At 47.0% G+C, this 24,281-nt stretch overlaps 1 protein-coding gene across 2 annotated transcripts in view; it reads left to right on the plus strand.

Moving 5' to 3' along the window:
- Positions 1–24,281, plus strand: part of LOC138186344 (kin of IRRE-like protein 1) — a 256,576-nt gene that overhangs the window by 82,905 nt on the left and 149,390 nt on the right. Inside the window, exons 1-2 of one of the 2 annotated variants that reach the window (XM_069126143.1) lie at positions 7,273–7,507; positions 12,343–12,472. In XM_069126143.1, the coding sequence (XP_068982244.1) occupies positions 7,393–7,507; positions 12,343–12,472 (245 nt within the window). In that variant the 5' untranslated portion in view covers positions 7,273–7,392. Of the gene's footprint in view, positions 1–7,272; positions 7,508–12,342; positions 12,473–24,281 lie in introns of those variants that run through there. The other variant, XM_069126144.1, reaches the window with a different exon arrangement.

Raw genomic sequence — 24,281 nt, forward strand, 5'->3', positions numbered from 1 at the left:
GCGTTTATATTCTCCTGCGAACTGCAGTCTTTTCTTCCGATTAGGGAAAGGTCTACAGAGCTTTGGGATATTACGCGAATTTTTTTGTCTCTAGGAGATCCATTAATTTTTACGAGCACGTAGCCACGTTGAATTCCTAACGGGATTCCAGGTAAACGAGTCTTTGTCCATTTTCAAATGAAAAGTACCGAATTCATTTTTTAGATTAGTCTTCGACGTCGGTTGGAAATATCGAGTCAAAAAGAGATCGCTGGTCGGTTCGCAATTTTAACGAGCGAAACGAGAAGCAGTTGTAAGGTTACGTAGAGAACACTCGAAAGAGGTTACAAGTTTTCTCCTCTTTGACGGAATTACGGAGACGTATCGAACGTATCTTTCTCCCTTTTCATTTTGATCCTCCGTAATTACATTAAGAATTTTACCGGAATTTCTGAATTTCCCTATGCACGGAATCACCTGTGAACCTCCCGTGATCTCTTACTTCGTAAAGAAACACTATTTCATCTTTGCTCTTTGGTCTGGCAATTACTGACAGTTCTTCAGCGTTTCTCTCTCTCTCTTTTCGCCTCTTTTTCTCTCTTCTTCTGAAACACGCGCATACGGCTACAGCTCTGTTTACGTTTAATTACAATGATTCGTCGAATACTCCAAACGATTCAGGTCGACCGCACTGTCTTCTCTACGTTTTACCCACCTTTCAAATAACCGATAGTATCAGCTGCGGAATAATATTATGCTCGCAAGAGGCTTTCCGTGTGACTTAATTAAAACCGTGTAAATAATCGGATCAGCGTATTCCGCGTTGTGATGTTAAATTTTTTAGACGAGTTTCTATTTAGCCGACTTTTATTTCAGCCATCGATATTTGCTATCGCCGTGAAAACGATTCGCCTTCTTCGTCCATTTACGAACCAATTTTTCACTCTACGTTTGCATCCAAATCGCTGGTTTAACGTAAATTGCGCGTCGCAAAATTAGTTTCGGGTCGTGGCGAGTAGCAGCGATGCGTCGACACACGTTCTTGACTGGTTCTTGACCAACTGTTTCAGTCAAATTGAAGTTCGTTAATAAACAATAAATATAAAAATGTTATGATACTATGGAAGTGAAAATAATAATTTTTACCATCATCTATATTCGTTTTTAAAACGTTAATATAAGTAATTGCGATAAAAAAAATAGAATATTAAACTGACTAACGTAATTAATTAAAGTAGCGGACTTGACAACGTCGCTATTCGTAGCGTTTTATTTAATGTAAGTTATAAAGCGGAAAGTATTATTAAAAGCAAAATGTAAAGACGGACATATAAGTTCGTTTAACAGATGTTATAACGTTAAATAAATTTTACTTCGTAAATTGCGTAATAATATCTTTGTTAAAAGTATGGTAGTAAAAATTTATTTCAAATATGTACAATATGTCATTGGAGAATTGAATAAAACTGCGACATTTTATTTCTAGAATTCATAATTATCAAAGGAAATTCGTCAAACTCGAGGAAATTACTTAACAAGAATAAGTGAATCAAAGTCGGAATTAATACTACTCAAACTTGCCATAAATTTCAAACAATTGTGCATTTTCTTTTTTGTACATTGATTTATCTTTTTACAAAATTAGCATTAAATAAATTAGTGTATTCGAATAAATCATCGCACGCTATTGATATGTCTAAACATATCTATTGTGCGATATCGCGATGTCGGTTGCTTCGCGTAGCTTCCTAGAAAATTTGCAAGTGAACCTATTTCTTCATTAGCATCCGGAAAAAAACTGTGTGAACAGTTTTACATAAATTAATAAATTTACTTCGTCACATTTCGATATAACTTCGTGCCAATTTTGGCACAGTTCTTAGATATAGTTTTCCTGTTTCAGGAAGAAGCATAAAATTAAAACCCTCTGTTTTCAAATCCGCTATACGCCACTGTGTTAAAACGCACCGATTTCTATTAACAATTCCTCGATAACTACGTGATAAATCGAGTTCAGAGCTTACGTTAGGGCTTCCTGCGCTCCAAGTTAGTTTCGCTCGAAATTTGAGAATAGTTGTTGAATTTTGAGATTTACCTAAGAACTGCGTTAACCTGATCCTGTCCCACCGATCGATTTGACCATCTGGTTACGTAATCGCGAAATTATTGACACGTTCTTGAAAGGCGATTCCTTGCCCCGGAAACGCGTCGGTGCGCTTAGGTCGTGCGGAACCGTTTGCTTTACGAATAAACGAAACCAACGACAGACTGGCGGCGCGATAATTCGCGTTATCTCGATGTCGATGCGTCCAGCGATCGAGTGCGATATTCGCGACGCGGCCATGAATTGGCAGATCGCGACGCGGCGCGTACTTCGATCCGCTGTCCTCTTTGCTCTCAACTCCTCGTTGCTCTTAATTTTTTCCTCCCTCTCTGTCTGTCCGGCGATCGAGCGTTCCTGTCGCTCGATCCGTGCTCCGGGTGCCTCTATTTCCGTCTGCAGCTGCCAATCTACGCGCCTGCCACGACTCTACTCTTCTCTTTCTCCCGAGTTGCCTTTCACCGGTCGCCTTTTTCGCCATACGATCGTCCCACCTATTCGCTCTATTTCTCTTCGCATTTGCCACTCTATCGAGTCGCGGTTACCCCTTCTCTCGGAAACGAGTTCGCTCGTTTCCGTGTCGTTCTCCTGCGGACTCGGCTGCTGAACGCGGGCGCCTTTTCTTCCGATTGACGCGCTTATTAGCCGCACGAAAATCTCATTAACATAACGAGACCTCTTTCGCGCGCGATTAAGCGACCACGATTGATAGTCTTGCAAATTTCAGCGTCTTTCGAAATGTACCAGGCGCGAAATGAAATTTCGGGTACACGCGGTAATCCTTTACGTTCGTTGCAACGCAAAATCACAGTCAACGTCCCCTGGTTGGCTGCAAATGCTTCTCGTAATTTATCTTCCGCCCCAAGGTCATAAAATAAACGAATGCCTTTTTTGTAGCTGAATATATTATTCAGTATATATTAAGCAAGGGCCGTCAGCAGGAAAATATTTTTATGGAAACGCGTGACATTGTTTGCCACATCGTTCTCCTAGATAATAAGCGGTAAAGCCGATCGACTCGCGCGTGAATTATCTGAAACAAGCGTCGCCGTTCGAGCCGAATGGCTCGCGCAAAAGGAAAAAGAAGGCCGCGATAAAGGTTAGTCGAAAGATAAAATTTCACGGGCAACGTTACCGCGCATAGATTGGCGGTCGTGGCTCGTCGATTCCGACTGGGAATTTTCCACATAGTACGATGCGTTGCACGATGCGACACGAAGCTCAGTCAACTGACAGACCGTTAAACGATCGTATTAGTTTATGGAAATAACAAGCGCAAGTTGAGTCGATACGTAGGGAAATCGGCCGGTACAAACGGTGTGCAACGTGTCGGCGTGTCAGGAATATCGAAGCGCGGATAAAGCGGCGACGTGTGTGCGGCGTATAGGTGACGAGAGACGGTACGCGGGTGTCGCGGCCACACGAATCCAGTTGCGTTTTCCCTACGCTCCATACGGAATGAATCGTGACGTTATCACCGACGATGGAATTAATTATTGGAAAGCGGCGAACGGTCAATTATTCACGGTTTTAATTAGCACGCTACCACCGGCTGGTACACTCTTGCTGCTCGATCGAACATCGTCGTTCCCCCACAGACGGAAGATTTTTGCCGGGTTGCGATGCGTCGTATTAGCGTCGCCTGGCCAACGCAGTTTCGACGTTCTCGCGCTTATTTTCCCTTTCGGACGAATCGTTTCGTTAGCGCTGGATAAAACGAGCCGCAAATGTCGCACGCGATACGGTTCGCTGGCGCGGGATCGACTTCCGTCGGAACTCGACAGGCAGCCGCAGCTGTGCGCGTGCATCGTGCATGCCGAGTCAAAAAGTAAGCGATATCGCGCGCGTCGAATCGCAGCCACAGTCTACGCGCGATGTCGCTGTTCGAGCGTTCAGCCAAAACCGGGAGATCACCGCGTGATCGAATTCGCTCGCGTTCACCGTTTTTCGGTTCGGTTCGGTTCGACTCGGCTCGAGAGAAAAACCGGCGGAGTGTGGGCTCGGTGCGCGTTATACCGAAACCCGATACCGTCGCACACGGAAATGGTCGTTGTTCTAGATTCGAATGAAATCGATCGCGAAATAGCTTTTTCGCGCTATTTACGGATCACTTTGTTTCCGACCGCTGTGTCGCGACGTCACACGTTTCTATAGTTTCTGCGACGGGAGGAAATAGTTTGCCGCCGATCACGACTCGCGCCATATTCTGAAATACGATGTCGTTGCGCTAATTATGTCGTGGATGCGGTGGACGCGTCACTTTGCTCGCCATGAACCCTAATAATTTCACTAGGCTGTAAACTGCAAGTAATCGAAGCGTTAAAGCGATGGTTCTTGCTATCACCGGGAAACAGCCGAACGTTTCACGTACAGAATTTCCACGCTTACACCGTTTCGCTATTGTCGCGCGCGTTTATTTCACCGTGGTAGTGGTCCATTGATGATGCAGATTCTGCCCCTATCTAACTCGCCTCGATCTGGGTATTTGCTTGTTAAGTGACAGTATTGACGCGCGCGACAAGCAAATATCCATAATCGAGGATCGAGTAATTGGTGTCGTTCGAGCAGGACTCAAAGTCCGTGCCCTACCACAGTCAAAGGTGAAGGACGAGCGACCGCGGGGCGCTCGATGGATCAAGAAACTCGTCTCGCTTTATTACTTAGAACGTAATTTAACGGGATAGTAAGTTAATTAAGGAGCGCAACGCGGCTGTGTTTGTATCCGCTCGAGAGAATCGCTCGGTCGTCGTTGACTTTCGGCAGAAGAAAACAGAAAACGAATTAACGTTCAACGGGTGGAAACGTTGAAAATCGTTGATTAATTTCTCGATATTATTTCCCGAGCAAAGCGACGGAACTTGTTGAACGAGAGCTCACAGACACGGCGATCGTCGCGTCGTGTCGGTTTTTGTAATCGATCGTTTGACTTCCGGCATCCTGCTGACGATGTAGCAACGTCGAGTAAATGGCAACCCGATCGTAATATAATCGCCCGCGAAAACGCGATATTATTCTTCAACTTGAAAACTCGATTCGCCACTCATCGCGAGTCCCGAATCTGGCTTTCTTACGCGAATTACTTTGGCCGGAGTTTACAAACGTTATTTAAAGTTTTCTAAGAACATTCGCGAGAGGAGTCTATCCGTACTCTGGCCGCGACCATCTCGTCCGGTACTTTCCGATTTCCCTACCATCGGAATTCTTGCTCGTCTCGCGGTTCTTTTGCTCTTGTTCTACCCTGCGCGCCATTTCTTAATTCAGGATTAATTCAATTTCACGCTGTCGACCGACGTTCACGTTTACTTCGCCATTGATTTCGCTGGGAAGTTGCACGCGACCGTCGCGTCGCAAGTAAAATACGAATGTAGCCCTAGACCGTTCGCAATGAGCTTCGTCGCCTGGAATCGATAGTTCTTTTTCTCGCGCGCTCGGGTTTAAACCGATCAACTTTCCACCCGCTCTCTTCCCTCTCTTCTCCTTCTTTCGTTCGTTGAGTTTTCCTTGACGGTGGAAACGGCGAGAAACGAGATCCGTTCGCGAGTTTCTCGTCGATGGCGATAAACGAAACGACCTCGCCGGAAAAAGCAGAGTATAATACATCCGTTAACGAGCAACGATCAAAGTTTCGGCAAAAGTACGTTGATTAAGCATACTTTAAACAGAAATCTCGTTTGAAATTCTGATCCGGAACTCGGTCGGTATTCAAATGATGGTCCTTGCGCGTCCTTTTTTGGCCGATCGCTGCCACCAAACTTTTGCTCCGTGCCAATGATGGAGTTTTTTCGGTTGCGCGCGATCGACGATGTCGCGTTCGAACCAGTTTCGTCCCAGTTCGTTAAACTTGCGACCTGCTGCTCCGAATCGCGTTTCGTCATAATTACAGGTAAATTCGCGCGCGATCGATAAGGTCCTACCTATGCAAGCACATCGATCGTATCTCTGCACACCGCGGAGAAACGAAAATTACCATCAAATTGCTTTGGTTCTCGCGCTGTTTACCAGAGTCCATTTTAACGGCGTTGTTCGCACCATTTGCGAAAGCTCGCGGCTCGCTACGCTTCGTTGAAAACGGTACGCTCTCGCGACTCCGGCGAAAAATGTCATCGAAACATGGACTGGCGCGCCAGGTCGCGTCGTGCTCCATGCACGCTCGAATTCCTCCTCGGATCGAAAGGTAAACGCTAAAACTCGCCAACTAATAAAAACGACAATGGCGCGGCGTGGCGTCATTGGGAAATTTCATTAACCGCGAAATTCGGTCGATCTCAGTCGTCCGTTAAAGGACTGCGGCCAGCAAGGATAATGCGAGGTCGGACGTTCGAGAGGGAGCACAACGCTTTGATCCTCGGTCAAAGGCCAACGTCTCCGAAGGGAGAGCGACGTTACCGTGGCTCCCTTGGCCTATTGTGGCTCCTATTGTTGCGCAAACTGCATTACAACCGGACGTGGTCGCGACCTCCCTTCCGTGGCTCGTAACTCAGTGTCTCGCGGCCGGGTGCCGGCTTTGCACAATGCAACGGCAACTGCACAGCCTGTAACACCGGCGACAGACATCCACGCGACGTAACGTTACGTTGCCTCGTCGGACAGGCTGTACGTTCCGTCTACCAACTGCCGAGTAACCTCGCCCATAGTCTTAATCTCTTTTCGAAAACTCAGCCAGCTTCTTAACAGTTGTTCCAAACCTGAGAACGTCGTACTCGACGCTCGTCGAATATTCGTCCATCGATTTCGAACGAAACGCGCGTCGATTCGAGTTTAACGCAGCGACGCGTTGTACGCGGTAACTCGAACGCACGCTCGTCAACGGCGAGAACCTTCGGAAGCTGCACTCGCGGAAATCCGCGTGGAATTCACCCGATTTCTATCTCCGGCCTAAACGATGACACCGCACCGAGTCTCGAGGCTACAGCGTCTGTCGTCTGTACCACGATTAACGACTCTTTGGTTTTGCATGTCGAACTTGTCGCGGTGATCGGTGAAAGCTTGCATGTTAATATTCCGCAGCGCGCCAATGCGCGTCGATAAAGTTTAGAGTATTCAACGTTTTATCGATCCTGTGATCGTGCTCGATGACTCTACATCTTGTCAACGGTGGCTGTCGTTTCGAAACAAAGACGACCGTTTCTTTCTGACGAGCGAGCGAACGCAGCTGTAAATCCCTCGACGCGCGTCTTTCCCTCTGCGCGGCTTTCGCTCTCCCCTTGGAGTGGTGTGTACGTTTCTATATCCATCGCGTAGGTCTCGCGCAATCGTCATCGGCAGTCGTCACCCACTAGACGACGCCGAGAGGGTCTAGACCTCGGACAACAATGGTGCTCCCAAGGGATAAGGTGCTATTAATAATTCGGAAGCGACGTCGTTACGCTTTAAGCGCGCCACGGCTGCTCGACGGGGAATCTCGAAGGGGAGGAAACGGAAATGAGGGTAAGCTGAACTATTCGTTCTACTCTCTAGAGGCCGACATCTCAATTAGCCTGCTTGCCAGCAAACTACATTCCTCTCGCGATACAGTCCGTTCAGAGCATACTCGATTCGCGGTTCGAAAATTCCTTGGCCATCGTTCGTCGTTTCCCTCTCGACGATATCAGCCGTAGATTTTTGGAATTTTTGAAACCTACGAGGCTAACTTCGATACATCGCCGCAGGCGATGTCACAGCTTTAATTTAGCCTGCCGTCGAATTTTACGAGGCTCTAGTCGCGCCTGAAATACCGTGCGAACCAGAGCGCTCGTAAACGTCCTAATTAATTCAAAGCGACTCGATTTTACGGATCCGTACGACGAGAATCGGTCGTCCGCTATTCTGATCCGTTCTTGATCCCGGCATCTTCCGGATCGTTTCGAGTTTAACTCCGGAGCCGCGAAATTCGACGCAAAGTTTGAACCGCGACACCCGTATCACGAGAAACTTTCCGCTTTGTTCCTCCAGACGGAAATACAATCTACGAGTTTCCATCGTCGGTTGCTCTTGCTTTGCATTCGCTGTAGCGAGAGAATGCGAGTGAAAAATTCTCGAAACATTCGATGGTAATTGCCAAACGCGATTTACATACTCGAAAGCATCGCCGATCAATTTTAAATTCACCCGATCCAGCAATGTGCTTTTTCTCCGAGCGAGCGAGTCGGTCTGTTTCGTTGAACCGATCCCCTCGAAAAATAAGAGGGAACGCTAGCGACTCGTGCTCCACTCTAACTGCCAGTAAGGGGGAAAATCTTTGTCGCAGAAATTCAAAGGTATAAAGTGTCGACGAAGCGTCCTGAGAACGGGATCGCGCCGACCCTTGTAAAGACGTTGAATTTTATGAAACGTCGAGGGGATTCCGTGAAAATATGTAAATACGCAATAAAGCGTAAGCCCCCCGATGCCACCCTTCGCGTCTCTTCGCCATCTTTGCCTCCTCTTCTACCCTCCCCGCTTCTTCTCCTCGTCTCTTTCTCCTTTTTAAACGATGGCCCTCTCCGTTCCCGGGACTACGAAAAATTTCAACACGAGACTCCATGCGTCAGATTCCACTGAATCTCCCTCGATGACAAAGACAAGCCACGATTTATAAACTGACTGCTGCTCCTCCTGTTTCTTGCATCGTTTCGTTCTTACAGCGAAACGGATCTATCGAATCTGTCGATCGCGTTTTCTCGAACGTCGGACAAATTGCCCGATATTAAATTACGATGCTTCTCTATCGAAAACGAGAGAAGGATAGAGGAAATCAGACAGCAGAATTACGGATCCTCGTATCTCGTAATGCGACGACGCGACGCACCTGCGCAAGGAATTAAGCAACTGATTAACAGGACTCTAATTCGCTACGCGTCCTCTGCTATAGCCCTCCCCCTTCGAGTTAGCGCCGCGCCGTACGAAACAGATATGGAAGAGACGAAGCACGACAATAAGCGTAGACAATGTCGCTTAACGTGTGTAAAACGGTCGGTCACATCGGAGGGTTCTGTCGTTGGAAACTGCGAGAGGGGCACCGAGCACACTCGACTCTCCGTAAATAACGGACTCGTCGTTCACTCCTACGTATCTATCCTGTCCCTTTTACGATTCTCTCTCTCTCTCTCTTTTCCCCTTTCTCTCCCTCTCTTTCTCACCCTTTTATATGTTCTGTCGCATATCCATCCGACTGTACGAATTGTCGGTATAATAGCGCCTAACAACCGGTCCTCCGACTGAAGTTAATTTGCAAGCAAGATGGCATACTCTTTTTGACGATCGTAACGTTTGCCTTGTTAAAACGAACCCCATTATCCCTTCGGTGTCGCGACGCTCTACCTCCCTCGTTGTCTCGACTACTCCTCGTGGAAACATTGCAGGATGAATGGTCCTTCGGCGAACGTGGGTCGCACTCGAATCATCGATCTTGCACCGCCATGCATCGTGGGGTTAATGCGCTTGACAAATGCTTCTTAGTAACTTCCGTTCTCCGTCTCTCCCTTTCCATTCATTTTCAACCGAGCCGAACGTAGATCGAGCAGGTGGCCAAACTTGTCTCGTATTCGACGTATTTTCGTTGCGTTTATCATTAATATTATTCCTGCTGTTAACAGTCGCACGAATTTTGGATAAACTTGTATTGTTGGTGTAGCAGTCGCCTCGGGAACGATGCATCGGATGTGCTTGAATAAAATTAAACGATCCCGCATAGTTTCTCGATGCAAAGTCACAGTTTTCACTTTTTATTACGAGTTGTACTTGTGGGAAACGTGCTTGCCGGGTAGAGCAAAGCGAGGCGATAGTCTTCGAGGATGAAAATATCGTAAAAGCGTATTTGCCTTGAACGTAGCTAGAGAGAAAGAGAGGAGAGAGAGAGGATTTGGAAACGCATGGCAAAGTTGGCGTTACGGCCTGGATTGGGCCACGCGTAAAAGCCAAGCGCATGTTGCGCCGGTTCCATGAAATTTGCATCGATATCGGACCGTTTGAATTCGAATTGACGCGCGATAGTCGCACAGCGGCTTGCGAACGATTAGAACGTAATCGTTATGTCGCACCTCGATCGTACGATCAATCCGCGTCATCGTGGAAGATTTATGAAAATACTTGGCCCTGTTGTAGCATCGCGGTGATCAACGATGACGAGTGGCCGTAAGTTTTCGACGAGTTCGACCCGAAAAGTTGGACGCGAAACTCGCCAGGATGGGAAGCTCTACTAAGATCCAAGGAAAAGTTTCGCTTTTTACCCGTGACTTTGGAAACTTTTGCTCAATCTTCCGTACGACACGTGTGCCGTTGGACTCTAATGGAAAACAGAAGCCCGCGGCATTGCATTTTCCACGCGGTTGAACTCGAAATCTTTCGCGACGTCACGCTTCTCGCCTTCATCGATGGGCGCCGCTTCGTTCAATCGCCGTGATCAGGAAACTTGCGCGGTTTTAATTAAGACACCGAGGCCACCGCAGGTTAAAGGTTTCGTTTCGGCAAAGGACCCTGGACCGAGGACGGCGACGAAAGGACGTTCGAAAATTCCACCCATGCAAATTCGAAGTTTGCCGTGACGCTTCTTCGTCCGGGCGTTCGTAGCACCGAGGCAAACGTTGATTCCGGTCGATAACGAATTCATTAAATGCGTTTCGAATGCGACACGAGCCGCGTCCGCCATTAGCACGCTGCTGGACGTTTCGACCAGCGCCTCGGGTCTTTGAGGGTTAATTGCGGCCATGTTGCGGAATTTCATTAATCGAAACGGCTTTCAAGGCTTCTCTGGTATTTAAACTACACGCGGTCGCGCGAGCTGTTCGCGGCTGATTGATGGCCGTGGCGCGGTCGCTTTCGTGTCCAACGACGTAGATACGCCGCTTACATAAATAAGTAAAATCAACAGAGTTAAACTGTAACCGCTATAGGTCTCTTAGGTGTTTCGCTGGCCACGGAGGATCAGCTGCTGTCGCGTCGCAGCGCCCGGGATACGACGCAGAATCGGACCGACCGCGTCGTTAATTACACGGGGCCGTTAGGCTACCTCGCACACTTTGGTAGTTAATTTCGCGAGGACGCGGACGATGTAGCCATTAAGAGCAACAGCGACGCAGGGCTAATCAAATTACACAGTTTGCAGGGGAAGAAGCGTGACGCTTATGAAAAATTCCAGGCAGTAGCGTGGCGAGCGCGCGCGCGCGCGCGCATGTTCCCTGAGCTAAAAGCAAACGTTAAATCGTAAGCAAACCCGCGAAATACGCGCATGAAATTATAACGAATCCGGGAAGAAGCTTCCCGAGGGTTCTTACTTTTAACGTGGAAAGTAGGTACGAGGCGGTGGCGGCAGCCGCGTTACCACCCGAGAAGAGGTAACTGCTGCTTGTTGCACGTACCTTGAGCTCGTTACAACGTGGAAAAACTGAGAATTCAAATGAGTACCGTAGCTCCGGGGCGTTTATATGGTAAACAGTCACCCCTAAGCGATATTTATACCAGACGGGTATGTTATAACCAGCGAGTAAACGCGAAACGCTAGCTAATCCTTCCGGTTTAGGTTTTCGAGCGTCGCGAACGATCGCTTACCAAAGAAAGAGAGAGAAAGACAGAAAGAGAGAGAGAGAGAGAGAGAAAGATTTATCGACGATAAACGGAAATTTTCATGCATCCACGTCCATATTCGTGGCATGCGTCACGCTCGATAAACAAGAGGGTGAAACGACCGCGACAAATCGAATTCGACGAACTGGGACACTCGGACACTCTCGGAGTCTCTTTCGTTCGTATATAAGTGGAGAAGAGAAAAAAAAGTCTCTGGTGAAATTCTCGAACAGACGTGGCGCTTGGTACATAGTTGCAGGTTCGATTCTTGTTTCGATCGTCCAGCGTGGAGAAAACGAAAGCAACAGACCGAATCGAATGGAAACTCGTTTCTTCGAAATAGCCTACCGGAAATTCCCGAAGGATTTTCTCGTTCCGTATGATCAGACCTTCGAGCTTTCCATTTACCTGCTCGAAAGATCGTCTTGTGCAAGCAGGATGCTACGACTAGTTTACGGCAGTCCGTCCAAACCGAATTTCATAAGCGGATCTCTTAATCCTATACCGCGTGCACTTTACATATCGCTGGCCAACATCACCCTCGTTCGATTGTGTTTGCATCCGAATATCCGGATTTTCGCTATCGAAGAATGCGGCCCGGATATTCCTTCACTCTCTCCATCTTCTCTTGCGCTCGAATTTTCTTCCACCGATCCAATTCGGCCGCGAAATCGAAATCGAAATCGAGTAACGACAACGAATGCAACCTTTTAACGATACCATCCGTCTATTTTCGTTTACAGTACCATTGGTCAATATCAGCGTCGTGGAAGGAAAACCAGCGGAACTGCCATGCGACATTACTCCACCCGGAGAGGACAGCCTGCACATGGTTTTTTGGTTCAAGAACGAGGCTGGAGTGCCGTTGTATACGTGAGTGATTCGTTCTTTGCTCTTGTTAGTACATAATAAGATGGTTGGCGAGTTGGTTAATTTACGCGATCGAGCGAGATTGTGTCGGAGGATGCGACGCTGAAATCCGTGCGGTGTCTCGACGACCGACGACCTGCCGCTTTGGTTGGCCGCGGTGACGAAAAATTCATGGCGCTTGAGGAATTCGCAACTCGCGCGACTAGTATGCAGTAAACGGCGCCGGTCGGATCGCCCTCTCTTTCCCATTACAATGCCCGTACACCATGACGGCTGCAGATACAAGCCGGTCCGCGTTATTAAACGTACGTCACTGCTCGTTTCTCGCTCGCCTCTTGCCACTCGAACTCCAAATTCCTTTCTGCATTCCGTTTTGCGGACGCGACCGCGAGCTTCTCCCGTTTGCGAGTTGGCCGCAATAATGCCACCGCGGAACCTTCATAAAGGCCTGCTGTTTCCGCAGCAGTTCCACGTTTTTCTTTCCCGCGAGCAAAATTTTACGCGGCCGTATACGTCGCCGCCATCGCTGGCACGTCGGATCGCTAAACGACTGGACGCGTCTTAATTGAAACGGTTATTAATTAAAAGCTGGCCGTCGCCCGCGACCCTTTCGAACTTGCGGATCAATGAAATACGAAACGTTTTAATTGACAATTATTTCGCTCGATCGCGTATCTATAATTTTCCTTAATGAACCTGAAAATTGGAAGGAAACCAGATCAGTGGAAGCGGTGAATTTAAATGCAGCTACAGCGTTCGGAATAATTTTTCTCGCTCGGATGAAAAGAGTAAAGAAGTAGGAGAAGAAGGAGAAAGAGACGAAGAGTAGGTGCTACACAATAGGTCAAAATGATGTCTGCAAGGTATTTCTTTGGAAATACAATCGGATGAAACACGAATCCCTCTTAATTGACAATTATCTCGACCGATTACTCGTTATGATTTTTCTTAACGAACCGTGTACCGTACCGCATTGGATTTAAATAGAACTTGGTACCTATCGCGCGATAATTCTTATCCAGACGCTAGGTTTAGTAGCATTTCTTTGAAAAACCTCTTATCGATAAAACCCGCTTCGGCTAAACGAAACGAGAAATTCTGATTTATTTTGAAACGATCATTAAGCAATTTTAATCGTGTCACGGTCACGCGATACGACGAGTATAGAGGCAGATACGTACCGGTGGTCTACGGTTTTGATGATCTTTATCTCCGGTTGCTGAATCTCCTAATCACGGCCGCGGCCTGTTTTCTGGCTGCTCGCGTATATATGCGTTCGTTCCTATTTGCCAAATATCTCGACCGACGCAGGCCGAATACCTGGATAAAAATAGAACAGCCGCAAACCGAATGGACGGCCGTGATATTACTGGCGTTTTTCAATATTTCCCGTAATTCGCAATAGTTTGGGAAGTTTCGCAATTAAACTTGCATGCCTGCCGCGGTTTGCTTCTTCGTCGGTGGTTCTAGAATTCGGCACCGTCACTGCTGACGCTACGATGTTGCATCATTTTTCAAGCGGTTAGCTACCTCAACTACCCAGAGACTGCTGAATGCCCGAGGAAATAAACGGTTCCTGGCGATTAATACATCGCCGAGGTTCTTTTTTTTCCACCCTCTGTCCCACCCCCTTCTTTTTCCCTCTCGGTGGCTGTTTTTCAACGTTTCGCGGTTTCAAAAGAACAGCGTTAATTGACGCGGTCGGATTTTATCGCGCAGATCTTTTATCGTTGTCATTTTTTATTTTTGTGGTAGCTTCGCTTCTCGATACTTTACCGCGGACACGGTCGAATAAATTTTCAATTTTCATGGAATCTCAACGATGTTTCGTCGAAAGCTGCGGTTTTTCGTTTAGCTGGCTTGCAAACTTTCCATGTACGCTGCACAACTAGTTCTTTGCGAGTGAGAGATAAAAGGAACAAGCGCGACAATACGTCGGTCAGAATTCTTCATAATAGTGAGGCGTACACGCCTAATGAGGACCGCAGCTACGCACAATCAACTTCGTGGCACGTAATTATAGCGCGTCGATAAATTTGGATCGGTGTCTGAAGGGGCACCGACGTGGGTGGAGCGAGAGCAGCTTCTGGATGGCAGCTTTATCGGCGAATAATTGATAACCGTCGCGACGCCTCTTCGCTGTACCGGCATCGATGTAACTGCGCCATTGGAAGATCCGCGCCAACTTCTGCACGCCGCGCGTGATTAATTGATATATTCTCGATCCGCTGGGCTCGAGTTATTGGTTTCAATCGGGAGCTACCGCGAGATCTACGATCTCATCTATAAATTAGGTGCGCAAAGATCGTCACGATACGTTGTAGCGATTAGACGAGACGCGACGTGACGTTACCACGCTTTGATAGAGATACGTAGCTGGAGCAAACGCGTAGCGACGCTGCGGGCGCGCGTTCACATTCGACGACTCTTTTTCTCGAGGTAGGTCGCGAACTATTCACGGTAACGATTATTGCGTGGAAACCTGGCAAGAGGAAACGACACTCCCTTGACGCGCTTTAACTCGCCCCTTTATTCATCCCTCGACGCCTTCTGCGAAACCGTTACCGTTCGCACCTTGGTTTGTCGCGCGTATCGCGACTGCGTGCAAGGCTTTGCAAATGCCGGAGGAAACGATGGCAGAGCGCGAGCTCGTGCAAACGACGCGATAAAAGAAAGGAAGGCAGAAAAGAGAAACACGGTTTGACGTTTGGATCCGCGGGGGGTATAGAGCTGCGTTTCGTGGACGTCTTGTAATTAATCGACGTCGCGTAGAATTTGAATTTAAAAGCGGCCGACCTAGGTGGCAGTCGCTGCTTACCACGCCCGGCTGTCCGCGTTAAAAAATTCGAATCCGCGATAATCGGATTTCTAAATGCAAATTTAATCGACAGCCCGACTTTCTTGCGCCCCGTGATGGCTGATCAAAGGGCCGATTCTATCGGGATGGACGTTGCAGGGCAAGCGCGTTGCCATTCCGCGTGGAATATGAAATATGGAAACAATTAGATTTCACCGTTTTTTCGACCTCGATTCAAAAAGCTCGGTACGTTGGAACATCGTAACTCGATTTCAACGACGGCATTTAATCGGCTCGGTGATCTGAAAAAGAGAGAAAAGGACAGATCGAAGAGGCACGCGAAGACTTAACTCGTTGTTTACAAAGCCATCTCGTTAAGGAAGTATTCGGAAGCTCGTGGACATATCAATGTTGCGTGCGCTCGCTACAGCACTAATTATAACATACCATGCGAGGAAGGGTCGGTATGTGAACTATGCGCATAGCTGTATACACACACACACATTGTATGTTCTCTTAGCAAACCTATGGTCCCGATAAAGGATACACGCACGCACCCTCTTCCTATCGAGTTCGCTTCCTATCGCATCCTGTTATCAAATATTTATGCCTATCCTCTTAACGACGTGAAACCTTTGTCTGAATAAATTTGACACGTCCATTGAAATAACGTTCGACGCTATAGCTCACTGACTATATAGTTACGCTATAAACCACTTCTTATCGCGCTATCACAGCGATGAAAATTACGAAACGCGGTTTGTTCAGCGAGACATTTTTCTCTCGAGTGGATAATCAGAAATGACGTTCACGATGAATGTCTGTATAAAATATCATCCGAGAAAAACGTACGATTGGAGCAGGAAATAAGAAACGATATCACGTGCCATAAAAGAGAAGGAGCGTTTACGATACGGGGACACGTAGGCGTAGATATAGGGCAGGTAACCAAACAGTATGTACTAGGTTGTCCGAAAAGTTTCTTTCGTTTTATGAGGAAATAATACACACGTTTTTTGTTTTATATTATTTTATCGAATTACGTACGATCCATTTTGTTTTATTGAGATTTAGATGATATTCGGTTAATAATCACTCGGTGTTTAGGTTAACGATATATTTATTAACAAGTGTCTTCTTTTGATCGCGTCGCGTATCGCTTTCGGTTTCGCTGGTCAATCTCGCTGCGCGATTACGACTCGACTTTATCGCTTCCTGGTTCGAACTTAACTGTCGATCGGATCCGATTCTTTTCTTTTTGTCGCCCCTCAATTTCCCACTATCCACGCTTTTGTTAGGCGTCCGCGACCGTTGCCACGCACGTCTTCTTCTCAAACATTGGGATATTGATGACTCATTAGGCACTTCGCTTCGCCGATATACATTGTTCCCGAGTGCCGCCACAAGATAAACACCGCGACATTTCACAGACCTGGTTTCACGTTTGTACGAAGGTGCACTGTTGTGAAAAACACGTTTGCGAAAGAGAGACACTTTTCGGACAACCTGATACCTAGCACAAATTTCGACGCACCATGATTTTCCTCGATGACAAACAAGCGAAATTGTTCGCCACTCTATCAGCGTATTTTAATGGAAATTACAAAAGGCACCGACAGGATATTTGATTCCTCTCCTCGTATTTTCCACCCACTCAAACATCTCTAGACAGCTACTCATAGAGGAATTGTGTGTTTAGACGGACATAATTTATGTGTTAGACGTATAGTGCTAGGTCGGGTTTCGCAAGGTGACCCCTGGAGATCCTAATCCCCATCTTGACCCGAGACCTCCTTCCTGACCCCGTTTGCCTCAGGCGTCTCCGAGGTGTTCTCGATTCACCGTTGAAGTATAAGCTCCAAGAGAAACCACCGATCGTCCAACTTAATCCGAATAACGTTCGATATCCGTACATTGGCGACGATAGTGGCAAACGTTTTTTCGCCGCAAGCCGACCGATCGTGAGTGGGTAGATTTAGCGCGATCGGCGAATAGATATCGATTTGCCTGTACACGCGACAACAAGGATAATAGATTTAGGACGAGAACGGTTGTCCTCGATAGGATCGGAAAAAAGAAGTTGAAAGTTGGAAAGAGAAAAGTTTGTTAGGGGCAAGGAAGCGAGGAGAAGCGCGAAAAGTTTGCAGCATACGATCGCAGTAACTCGATCGTTAAACGATAAAGATGGAGTGTTCGGCAAACAGAGTGAAATTTCTAGGAGCGAATTCATTGTCTGAAGAAAGAGAACGAGCCGGTGCTCGGATCGGTTAGGAAAGGTCGAACGGTGGACGAAGGGCTTCCGGCGAAAGCAGACCGTTGGTCCTGGGGATTCGTCCGAGGATTACGTGCCGGGTCGAAACTGACCGGGGATCTCTGGCCTCGGTCTTGCCCTCGGATTCCTAGGTCGGAACCTATTGCTTCGCTGAGAATTCCATTTGAAAATCTCGATCGAAAAGCAGCGGATCCGATGTCGCGCGAAACGACCTCGAAACCGGACATAAATTTCATTCGTTCGTTATCCCTTTTCGTTTTCTCCGTGTCCCCGGTCCGGTTTTCGCTTAACTTCGTTCGTCGCAATTATCGTCTTACCGCGATTCGTTTTAACTGCAAACCGCAAGATCGGCTCGGCCTTCGATCGACGTAAAGGAGGAAATCAGAGGAAAGTTTCCTCCGAAATTTTAAAAGGAGCGCGAGTCATCGTCGACGTCGTATTTCCTCCGTCAGAGATCAAGGGACCGCGACCGAAAATTTTATTCGGGCACGTCCGTTGTTTGGTCACAGCTGTCGATTCCTGCGAGCGAATACGCCGCTGTCGTGCGTAGAAAACGGCGGAAAAGAATGAGAATGAGCTCGTACGATGGACCACGCGGTTCTTCATGATATTCAGATTTTTCAGCCGGTCGTGAACTGTAAGAATCCGATAATTCCATCGTGGCAAACACGACTCGATCAACAAAGGAGAGTCGTCGGTTCAGTAGCGTTCATGCTCTAATTTGTATTCGGATAGAATCGGGGCTAGTACGTTTACGGAGATTTTACCACTACTATACCTATATATCCAGATATAATCAGATTTATAGTTAACGCACATAAATCTGATTAATTGCAATTACCGTAATTATCGGTGTTTCATAGCTTATACACGTATAAATCATTATAGAAGCGTTACATGCAACTAGGTAGGCTAGCGATCGTGCAAGCGGTGGAAAAATTAATGTCGCTTCGCAGGCAACGTGGAAAACATTCTGCCGGTGCTTCGTCATTCATCGATGCGCCCGATCTCGCGTATATCGACGAAAAAGTAAATCATTTGAAAACTACATTTTTTGTACCAAATTTTACGCCATCCACTGGTCAGAACTCGATTTTTATAATCAGCCTGACGATCGAAAATTGTTCTTATTTTCCATGATCTTTGATATATGTTCGTGTTTTCAAAATTAATCCTGTTAAGTGTAAACGCGGATTAAATAGCGCAATAAAGACAGAAGATGATGAACCGCAAGACGAAGAAGCCGGTGTTGCATGCCAGTGCTGGTATCCAGTCTTCTCGTCTGGGTTACGAAGCTCATAAATCAGACGTGCCGTGTCGTCGTTCATCCCTCGACTCTATGTATTTCTCTCCTATTCTGTGCTCTTGGTCGCTTCTCTCTTACCACCGATATCCCAGCGTCTTTTTATCACTCGCTACGACAGTGTTTACGCCATGGAGCAAATATGGCGTTCGAGAGAACGATAATAATCGAAGACGCCGGAAGACGCAAATATCGGTTGGCATGCTACTATCTGCTCAAATCCGCTAGACGATAGCGTGTACGTTTAAGTACGTGCGGGTGCACAAGGTACGCAACTACGATACCGAAGGGTGCTTATTGGTGGGTGGTGGCGTGCAAGTCGAACGAGCCTCCGGTCGGCATGCGATCGACTCTAACCGCCATGGCCGACGCTATTATTCTAGCGAATAAATTATAGAATAATACGAAGATTTGAATCACATAATAGCTGCGAAAGTTGTGAAGCTTGCTCTCTCAAAATCAATCCACGCTCCAGACGGAATCGCGCGTATCCCATTTTATTACGAAACTATACGCCACCTTTCGTGCGACGAATCCCCGCCTGAATATCATTAAACACGAACGTTTCTAAAATTTTCCATCGCGATTTGTCGCGGCTGAAACCAAGGTTCCCGTAGAGTAATGTTAGATCGTGAGGCGGTTGATTTTCCATTCAGCGGAATTCGACGGGCAATGCGAAGCATCGAAGTCACGTAGGGCAACGGGCCAACTGAAAATTAATTTCCACCTGCGCAATTACTTCTCGTATGAGCGGGTATTCGGCGCGTCGTAAAGCACCGCTGGAGGAGCCGGGCCGGAGTTGACCGTATCGGAGGATAACGAAAATTCCGTCGGTCGGAAAATATAGATTCGACGAGGGGATGTATGACAGGCGACCCCGACGTTAGCCGCGGATCGTGAAGAGCTCGTAAATCGGCAATATCCGCGTTGCTGCGAGCCAGCCGTGTAACAATGCTCATATCCGTGGATTGCGCGGAGCAGCGATTTCGTTGCGCCTGTAATTGTAACGCGGTGGATTGTTTTAACGTGGTTGCAATTTGTATAGGCCGGTCGTAAAACGCTTTAGTACGTTGCTTGTTTCCTGCAAACCACGAAACAACGCGAAAGATCGTTTACACTGCGTAAACCGGCTGTTCTCTACCGTCCCAGCAACAATGTGCAAGGCACTTTCCCTTTGGTTTCCTGTGCGGCTCGCGTACGCTCGTCTGCATCGTTGCTCGTCGTCGTTTCCTTTTTTTTCTTTTTTTTCTAGTCTTCGCATCCATCTCGCGCAACCACCGCTATTCATCGGCCGAATTTCCAACAGTCGCGAGCATCGTGTTTTCTGTGAAATTTCTGTAAGACGGTAGCGATTTTACTTTCGACGAACTACTAGGAAACTACATTACTCTGCTACATTATTCATAAATTTTAACAACGTTGTAGCGCGCATCGAGACTCCGGAATCGCGTCTCGCGGACCTCTATCCGGTATCCCGTCATCTTTTCATGAGAGCGAACGCTCGCATCCCACGAGTGTCGTGCAACCCTTTGGTACACACGTGTGCACGTATCGCATGGAGACGGGCCGTGTATCGCCGAGTGTCTGTACAACGACAGCTGTGTTTAGAATCGAGCGAGATCGTCAAACGGGCTTTCGCGCATTATCACGTCCAATGTCCATTCGGAGCTTTCTAGCTCGTATAGTAAGGAGATGGTCGCGCAGTCGGCTAAAAGCCCGGCAACGTCGTTATCGTTACAAGTTCGTGACCATTATGTGCTTGGTCGCTTTGTAATGACGCTCGTGATAACGACGCGCCCGTAGGGATGTGTATCGTTGCTACAAAGCAGTCGTTTAGGTTTTACACCGATTCGCTTCTATTCAATACGATTTTCAACGGCGATCATCCAGTCGCCGCCCTCTTGCGTGTCGTTCGACGTCGATTTTATTTCTGCTAAGCTATCCGTGCGGACGTTACATCGAACGATAATGTAAAATCTTGCAGATGTCGTAATCGAATAAACGAGCCGTATAATAAAGCCACACCATTTAATGCGAACTCGTATTAGGCACATACGTATAACACAAAATACGGGGTTTACTCTTGTACATTTTCACGATGTTATTGTACTTACGTTTTAGATCAAATATTCCTGTTTATCAAGGAAATTCGAGTCGCAATACAGCATCAATGTTTCGAGTTGTGGCAACACAATGCATTTCGGAATGTTGCTGCACATTTATGTTCCATTGAAATTTTGCGGTTACATACAATAATGCCGGCGTAATATTTTAGAATAACTCGCGTACTTCGATATATGAAATTAAAATCTATTTTCTGCTGGATTGCCGCAGATATTGACATATAACGATTTATGCGGTTGTGCGACGCGTACGACGTACGTACCTTAGCTGCTTGCTAAAATATTCTCCAAAGCCCATAAGGATTCTTCTAGAATAAATTCCGCACATGATACTTACGTCCTAGCATCTGAAATTCATTCTAGATTTTTAAAATCCCGAAGGAACTTCGGCAAGATGTAGAATGAATTGCAGATGCCGGACTTACGTACAATCGTTCAAAATCCATTCTAGATTTCCAAAGTCCACATGCAACTTTCAGAAATTCTACAGTACACTGCAGATGCCAGCTGCTATACTACACGTTATCAGCGTCCATACGAGCAAATTTGAACAGAGAGAGAGAGAGAAAGAGAGAGAGAGAGAGATATTTATACCGTACGTGCAGGAATATTATCGCGAGACCGAGATCAAGTTCAATATAATTTTTAAACCCGTTGCTCTAAATATTGAATTTTTCCACGATCGATATTTTAATTTGCGTGATGCGAAATCCCATAAGGTGATAGGTCTATTCTCTGCTTTGTCCATTGTATAACCGTAGGACGAACTGTTAGCAGCGCGGCAAAAATATCAGCGAGTCGACCGTGCGTCGACACGTATAGTGTCGTATTCCGAGCATTATTTTTCCGCGATTTCATTGGGTCGGCTTTTCACGGCGTCAATCATGGCAGCTTGACTGCAATAACATCGAGCCAGTACAGGTGCAGTAACAATAACAGCTGCGTAACACCGAATCAGATATCAAATTCCTGGTTCCGCGGCCAGACGGAATCGATAAATCCGCAACGGAAAATGTACGAGAAATATTGAAATTAACTTTCACGCAAACGAGTCGCGGTTGGTTCAAATCGATGGATAAATAAAGCATCTTTAAACTCTATGAATTTCCTTCCGTGAAATTAAAGCGAAGTGTATACTTAGCTGAATGCTTTTGAATCGGAAGTTGGCAATATCGAACAGCAAGCATTTCGTACGATTTTGACATTTACACAGCGTTCGACGAAATTTCACTGGGAATCTTTCGTAGCTCGTGCTGGTGTATCGACGTACGAAAGACCGAATCGCAACGATGTTCGTCACGCGGCTCTAACAGCGTCCTTTTCACTCGTTCGGCCGTGCATCAGCCACAGTGATGGTTGTTGTAAACGATGGAAAGCGTAACGAGCACCGATTTTGCGGACCTAAGTTGTTTCAAAGCGTTGCAAGGGAATAGTAAAAGCGTATTCCAATCAAAAGTTGTACAGCGCCGCCGCTACGAACGACTCTAAAGACAACCATGAACTCGGTTATACTTCGGTTGGTCCACGTTGCAATAACCTTGCAAACTGTCGGGTCTAGCGAGCGGAAATATTGACTCGAGGAAATAAAGGACGCAGATTGCTTGGCGTAATACGTTTTAGAAAATAAGTTTGTTTCATCGAAATCCATCGTCTTCCCGTGTGATTGCTTTTGGAGACTCGTAACAACTTTGAACGTTCCTCTCCCACTGAAGTAGAGTGCGCCGGGATCGATGATTTGAAAAAAAAAAGAAAAAAAAATGAGAGGAAACGAATCCCGTGATATTCGCAGCGGTGCAAATTTACGCCGACCTTTAAAATTCGAATCGTGCATGGCGAATCCGACGTGACCGGTTAAAATCGCGACAAATTTCAAACGGTTTCGCGTTACACCATGGAAAAGATCAACGATGCTCGAAAATTGCGATCGCGTTCGTACACTCGAGCGTAATTTCGATTCATGGCAGATTAATGCGCGATAGAGAACGAAGAACCGAATATTCCAGCATGGCAATTGCTAGTTGGCTCGTCGATATTCTAAGCATCGTTGCCACCGAGAAGCCCGTAAGCGGAAATAAGCATGACAAATGAACGTTTGAAGGTTCAGAACGAGTGCAAAGACGATTCTCCAGCAGTGTATAACGAACGAAAGGACTAGCAGTTAGTCTCTGCGAGCGAGAGATCTCGCAGCTTGAGTTGGATGGATCGAGCGATGACGCTCGAATATCCTCGCAACGGATACGGAATTAATCGTCGATCTGTAACTGCGAACGAGAAATCGCCTTGCCCAGAGAGCCAGAATGACGTGGATAGACGAATCCCAGAGCGAAGCACTGATAATTACCAAGCGAGCAAATTTCATTAAGCGAAAGGTAACTGGTCGCGAGTTCGGATGACGGACAGGTGTAAAATTGGACTGCGGTAAATCTTAGGCTGCTGTCGGGCGTTTCAGGCCCGCTGAAACGTGGATTAATTACGCAGGTTGACAGTGCTGCGGTCGGACGGTCGCCGCGACCGCCGGCTGACACCGCTGTAAACGGAGGTCCTCCTGGCTGCGAATCTCTTCCTCGTCCTTTCCTGACTCTAATCGCGCGGAAACGACCCCATCAACGTCCACGATGATTTTAGGACTGCGCTACCCAGATAGAATTTTCGATGAGATCCCAGCTCGCGAACTGGTTAACGTCACAAATGTCGTTTCTTTCTTTATCAGAGTACGTCGGCCACCGTAGTTTCCCTAAAGTTTCGCACATTCGCGAAAGATCGCGTGCAAAGGTACAACGCTTGTCACGCGATCGGCTCGAGAGGAGGAAATCGGAAGATTAGTGGCGCGATCCATTCGATGGAAATAGAAAAATCGTGACGTCCTTCTGGGGCTGGGTAAACGCGAACGAAATGCTAACCGACCCGTTGTACTTTCGTTGTCGGCCCTACCATTGATTGGAGCATGGTAATTAATTGGCGATTCATTATCCAGCGAATGATAATAGACGTTTATAAATGTAGATACGCCCAAAGTGTTTGATTTGAATACCAAAGGCGGGCATCTATCGATTGGACTATTTGCCTCTCGTTCACGCGTACAATGCCGCCCTGCCGCGCGGCTATGTACGTATAATACAAACATCGTTAACAGTGCAAACCGCCGGGACGAATTGTAATAATTTGCCGACTGAAATTACGTAATAAAGCGGGTATATAGACGCATCCACTCGTACAATGAACTGCACACGGCGCATTGTAATTTACCGGCTGGATGACGAATATTCCGCGTACGCTTTGCTCCACGTAACGTTATACTTTCCCATTCGATCGGATGA

Source organism: Bombus flavifrons, chromosome 13, assembly GCF_040668555.2.
Source record: "Bombus flavifrons isolate JBK064 chromosome 13, iyBomFlav1_principal, whole genome shotgun sequence".
NCBI lineage: Eukaryota > Metazoa > Arthropoda > Insecta > Hymenoptera > Apidae > Bombus > Bombus flavifrons.